At 37.4% G+C, this 6,000-nt stretch overlaps 1 protein-coding gene across 1 annotated transcript; it reads right to left on the bottom strand.

The window, feature by feature from the left end:
- Positions 1-358: 358 nt before the first annotated feature.
- On the bottom strand, positions 359-5,123 carry LOC120120381 (formin-like protein 3). The gene is made up of 7 exons (XM_039140045.1): positions 4,970-5,123; positions 4,093-4,579; positions 3,557-4,004; positions 3,256-3,452; positions 2,539-2,774; positions 1,538-2,291; positions 359-644 (listed from the first exon to the last, which is right to left on the bottom strand). The coding sequence occupies exons 1-7, from the start codon at positions 5,117-5,119 to the stop codon at positions 472-474; spliced, it is 2,445 nt and encodes an 814-aa protein (XP_038995976.1). The 5' UTR covers positions 5,120-5,123; the 3' UTR covers positions 359-471.
- Positions 5,124-6,000: the final 877 nt, after the last annotated feature.

Raw genomic sequence — 6,000 nt, 5'->3', positions numbered from 1 at the left:
ATTATTCGAATTAGAACTTATTATTAATAATTATGTTTTTAAAGTTGTTTATTCATAATATGAATTTAAATTATTGAAAACTATTTTGAAAAATTTACTGTATTTCACTAGATATGGTCGTAATGCATAAGTCGGGTCTATGGGTTACATATTCACTCAAACCTTAACAATCAAGATAAAGTATTATCTTTTTAATTAAAATTTGCGTAAATAATAGGTTTTGAATATAATTTCGTAAATAATCTAAAAAAAAGTTATACTATTTAGGTAAAAAGGCTAAAGAATGCCTCCCTGGTTTGGATGTTTCGCTAGTCTGAAAAGACTTACATAACTATGGAAGATGTTCACTGTTGTCTACGGCAATCAAATTTGCTTCAATCTATAACGACCTTTGTACAAGTGTAACAGTGAGGTAAACTATAATAATGAAAAGAAAAAGGAAACGTTAATATGTTGCCATTTGAAAATCTCTTATACCTCTCTAAATTTACAGTAAGGAGAGAAACTGTCTTCGTCTGAACTGGAATCGTCCACCCGCTGACTAGTAATTGCTGGAAACAATTGTTTACGAATATCTGGGGGCGGTGGTTGACGCTCTGAAGATGATTGTTGTGGGTTCTGTCGAGAAGCTGATGCTAATGAACCTTCATTTTTGGAATCCTTGTCTTGCTGAAATTCCAAAGACGATTGTTGTTGGTTCACTTGAGAAGCCTGTGCTGATGAACCTTCATTATTGGAATCCTGGTCTTGCTGATGCTCCAAAGATGATGATTGTTGGTTCTCTTGAGAAGCTGTCACTGATGAACCTTCATCTCTGGAATCCTTGTCTTGCTGACACACCAAAGAAGACTGTTGTTGGTTCTTCTCTTGAGAAGCTGACGCTGATGAACCTTCTTCTCTGGAAACCTTGTCTTGCTGACGTTCCGAAGATGATTGATGTTGGTTTTCTTGAGAAGCTGGCGCTGATGAACCTTCACCTTTGGAATACTTGTCTTGCTGACGCTCCAAAGAAGATTGTTGTTGGTTCTCTTGAGAAGCCGGCATGATGAACCTTCACTTTTAGAATCCTTGTCTTGCTGACGCTCCAAAGAAGATTGTTGTTGGTTCTCTTGAGAAGCTGGCGCTGACGAACCTTCAACTTTGGAATCCTTGTCTTGCTGACGCTCCGAAAAAGATTGTTGTTGGTTCTCTTGAGAAGCTGGCGCTGATGAACCTTCATTTTTTGAATCCTTGTCTCGCTGACACTCCGAAGAAGATTGTTGTCGGTTATGTTGAGAAGTTGGCGCTGATGAACCTTCATTTTTGGAATCCTTGTCTTGCTGACACTCCGAAGAAGATTTTTGTCGGTTATGTTGAGCAGCTGACGCTGATGAACTTTCATTTTTGAAATCCTTGTCTTGCTGACACTCTAAAGAAGATTGTTGTCGGTTATGTTGAGAAGTTGGCGCTGATGAACCTTCTTTTTTGGAATCCTTGTCTTGCTGACCCTCCAAAGAAGATTGCTTTCTCTTATGTTGAGAAGTTGGCGCTGATGAACCTTCGTTTTTGGAATCCTTGGCTCGCTGGGCTTGCTGCTTAGCTCTGGTGTCTCTAATTTCTTTACAAACCTTTTCTAACATTGTCAAGAAATCTCGCACAATCGCAAACAAACGCAAGCCTTCCTTCGTTCCTGCCTGACCATGAAAATAATCCGCTGTGCTCTTGATGAGCTCCATTATGCTTTTTTCTTCCCCTGATAGCCCTTGAATATCAGCTTCTGCAGCGTCAGTGAAACAAGTTATCGAATGATAAAATTGAGTGGCCTCACTATCGGTATCCTTCATATCCATATTCAAAAAATCTTTAGTTTTTTTCAAAGTAAAATCGAGTTTTGTCACAGTAGATGTCAGGGCATCAGTATCAATCACAGCAGCCTTCCTAACAACTTCAAGTTCACTGGTTAGACTTGAAACCACTTCAAGACCAAAACTGCGGTAATTTTCCTCCTGGTCTTGGTCATCACATTCAGTGAAGTCCACTTCCTTGAAATGGCCAACGCTCTCGCCCCGGCTTGATGATTGTGAGCGAACACATCTTATACCCTCATAACGTATGATCTCCTGAACTACAAAGTGCAGAAGTGTCGTCTTACCATCCGTTCCCTTTACATCAGATAGTTTCAAGAGTGTGTCAAGCTTGAATGCCTGTGCACCACCACGGTAGGTACCATCATTCATGCGGTTACCGGTTTTAAGCACTGCTTCTAGAAGCTTCATGAACAATCTGCTATCTTTTAGCTTCGAGCAAGCTACCTGCCATTAAGACAATAATCACAACCATCAGGTTACTTATCTAATGAAGTAATAGAGGTTTTCATATAGGAACTATATTCATGAAGATAAATTCCTAGAAAATATGTTTTACGGTTAAATTCTGTGGCCTCCGGTTTATTGAGAAGCAGAAGACTCCATCGGCCAAAACATATATAAAAAGAACTATGATAATTATTACTATTTTCTTTTCTTTCCTCCTATTGAGTTCTTAAATCTATCATTTCACCTCAAGAGTTGCAAAGGATTCTTTAATGCCAGCAACTTCCTCCGAAAAAGTGCTCATGAACAACAAGGCATCAATCCGTTTGAAGGCAAAAGGTATTTCAACCACGGTTTTAAGGAACCTCTCTGCAGGGCCCAATTGATTAATATCCCCTGCGAATAATCTAAGCTTCAGCTCCTCATCTTGTGTTGGTGTCATCTTCTGCAATGTTTGAAGGAGCTCTCCTGGAAGCCTGTGACCTGGTTCAGTTTAGTTTAAAAGAGTGAGCTATCACATGCATTTAAGATTGAAAAAGGTGGATCTAAAACGAATACTTCACATCCATATTCGACTAGATGAATAAGAATTTAAAACTTCTTTTTTCAGCGGCTATCTATGCACTTGGTATGTTTTCAATAACTATCTTTATACTGTTTGATTCGCTTATCTCGATAAATGTGAATACAATGCATAGAATTATTTTCCAATAATACGCACATATAATTACTCAAATTCCTACTACATTCAATACCAACAAGTTCTCTGCCAACATAATTTCCTTTATGTATTTGAGATTAGAAATTCTATTAACCCCATAGCAATATCATCTTAAGCATTTAAATCTCTTGTTAAATCAAATTTTATGCATTTTAATTGTCAGTAAAACTAAAATGTAGATGATGTTTAGTATCAGTATGATAGAGCGATTCCGTAGTATTCCTTTAACAGATAGAAAGAGACCTTCTTGGAGAGCATCAACAACTTCATGTGTTGTGACATTTAGTGCACGTAGAAGAATAGCCAAATTTTGTGCTTTCCTAGGGTCGATAATTTGAATGTACTTGATCGCTGGTTCACCTGCTTTATCTTTCTTCTCATTACTCTTGTTCTGAGTTGCTTGATAACCAAATAAAATCTCCATCATCTCCTCATTGAACCTACAGAGGTTTTCCAAATGCAATTTGGAATCAAAGAAAATTTTTGATGAAGCATTATTAGTCAGATTGTCTATAATTAATGCAAGGTAGAATTGTTTCCTTACTGGAATGATCCACCATGGATCTCATGCCAGACCATTGATTGATCTGCACTAGCCGTTACCTTGTCCCAGAAAAAAGGTTTCAACTTGGCTTTTTGTGAAGAATCACTGTCGCCATCAGAACCACTCTGTTTACGTGCTCCAAGAGGTCCAGCCTTCGATTTTGGTGGCGGAGGAGGACGGACACCTTTAGGCGGAGGCGGTGGGGGGGCAGCACGAGGAGGAGGAGGAGCTGGTGCTTTGGGAGGTGGTGCTGGAGGAGTAGGAGCTGGTCTCCCAGGAGGAGGTTTCAGGCCTGCTCCAACAGTGGCATTATATCCTGGTGGTTTTGGAAGTGAGTTATCATCTTGCTCCGTGGGCGAACTACTAGCCAAAGAATGGTCATTTTGGTCGCTAGTAACGGGTTCTTTGTTGCTAGAACTTCCTAAACTGATAGACTTGTGTGAAGAATCTGAAAGATTGTAACGTTAAAATGTTTGCGCAAGCATGAAAAAGAAAGTGAATACAACTCAATGACAACAAACACAACAAACACATACCTTCGCTCAAGTAATCGGTTAAGTGTAAAAGAGGTTTTTCATCCTTTGGTTCTGTTGTTTTCCTCAAACAACAAAAGAAGACCACTGCAACAAGGATGAATGTTGTGGCAGAAGTTGCACCAACAGCTATAACAATTGTCATCATATCCTTCTTCTTCTTCTTCTTCTTACCAGATTTACCTGGTTTTGCACTGGAAACCTTTTTCGATACATGAACTGAAAAATCCAATACACCTCGAGATGGATGCATGTAGCTTGAGGTAAACTCTGAGTCGTAAGCATGAAAGGCAAGCCCATTCTTTCTTAAGCAATCAAGAACCCCTTCTCTCACTTGAGGAGGCAAAGTATTAATAGCTTTGTCCACGCTTTGTTTTGTTAATAGTGTCGATATCAAGTCGTTGGTTACTTGTGGTATATACAGGTTGAAATCTTTCCTAGCAACTCTCTTTTCTCCCATCTCCCTCGTGCAATGATTCCATTCCTCTGCCTGTAAGTATAATTTTTTTGTCAAGCTTTCAACAGGTAATGTTTTCAACACGACAACGCTTGATCCATAATTGCAGTGACAGATGCATGAACCTTTAAAATATTTCTAATGTGCATTAAACATCGAATAAAATTCGAAGTAAAGGGAAACAACTAATCTTATAATTCAAAGTAAAGGCAGGACACATTTTGACATAGCTGAATGAATTACCTTTGATAGTCAAATCTTTGTCCCATTGTGATTAGAAATCGACATATAATTGCCTAAGAAAAAAAATCAAACTCGAACCTCTCTAAGTTTCATTCATCACAATGCTATACATGTTAAAGTGCCTTAACAACATACATACTCCGAGAATTCAACAAGAGGAGGAATAATAAGAATGCATACCATTTTGTCATTTATGGGAGATGTTGTGGTGCCATCATCTTCACGTATCCCCCGCTTACCTTCCAAGCTCACTATGCTCAAATAGCAAACCAACATCACCAAAAAAATGGCATAACCAGCCCTTCTCATTTCCATGGATCTTCCAAACATTACCCCATTCGCTTATTACTTTTCTCATTTCATCGAATACACTAATGATCTTTCAACAAAAACACAACCTTTCTTCCTTCAAGATTTTCCCGCCTTCAAGGAAAATGGCAAACACCCCCACAGAAAAAATGCCATTTTTTTAATCTTCTATACAAATAATTTGTTTCAATGTCTGTCAATCTTGATAGAAATGAAAAACGAAAAAAATAAGAAGATGAAAAGACAAACAGGCTTCTACGTGTCTGATGTTTGCAACGGGCAGAACAAAAGACAGAAAAGCCAACAATGTGATAAGAAGAGAAAACCCAGGTGTGGGTTGGTAATAATATTTGGCCCTGGGGGATAATTTGTTCACCCGAATGTTTCTCGTTTTGTCGGGTGAGGAAAGACTCTGTTTGAGACGCGACGAGGACGATGCAACATAACCCACCCTTTTTGTTCTTCTTTTATATGTTATATTTGTTTAGGGAAGTTTTTATTTTTTCCCATTAATGGCACCTCATTAGTTACTATGCCAACTCTTAATTCTTCATTAATTAATTCATATTATACATGTTTTTCATCTTATATTATTGTTAATTTTAACTAAATTTCTGCACACATATGCACCCTATTAATTAGAAGTCTTATATTAGATATTGCATAGAGAAAAATAATTTGGGATTTGTTTAGTATGAAAGACAAACGCAAGAGAAGATTGTTAGAAATGAAGTTATTATTAAAATTAATTAATTTTGAATAGTTTTATAATGATACAAAAAAATTGAAATAAATTATTAATTTTATTTAAAATAAGAAATGTATTAAATTACAATAAAGATTTACAATTATAATTGTAAATTAAGTACATGATTATGAAAACTTCCTATAATCATTGAAAC

This window comes from Hibiscus syriacus, unplaced genomic scaffold (genome assembly GCF_006381635.1).
Source record: "Hibiscus syriacus cultivar Baekdansim isolate YM2019G1 unplaced genomic scaffold, ASM638163v2 tig00110338_pilon, whole genome shotgun sequence".
NCBI lineage: Eukaryota > Viridiplantae > Streptophyta > Magnoliopsida > Malvales > Malvaceae > Hibiscus > Hibiscus syriacus.
This window is presented reverse-complemented; position numbering and strand designations above follow the sequence as displayed.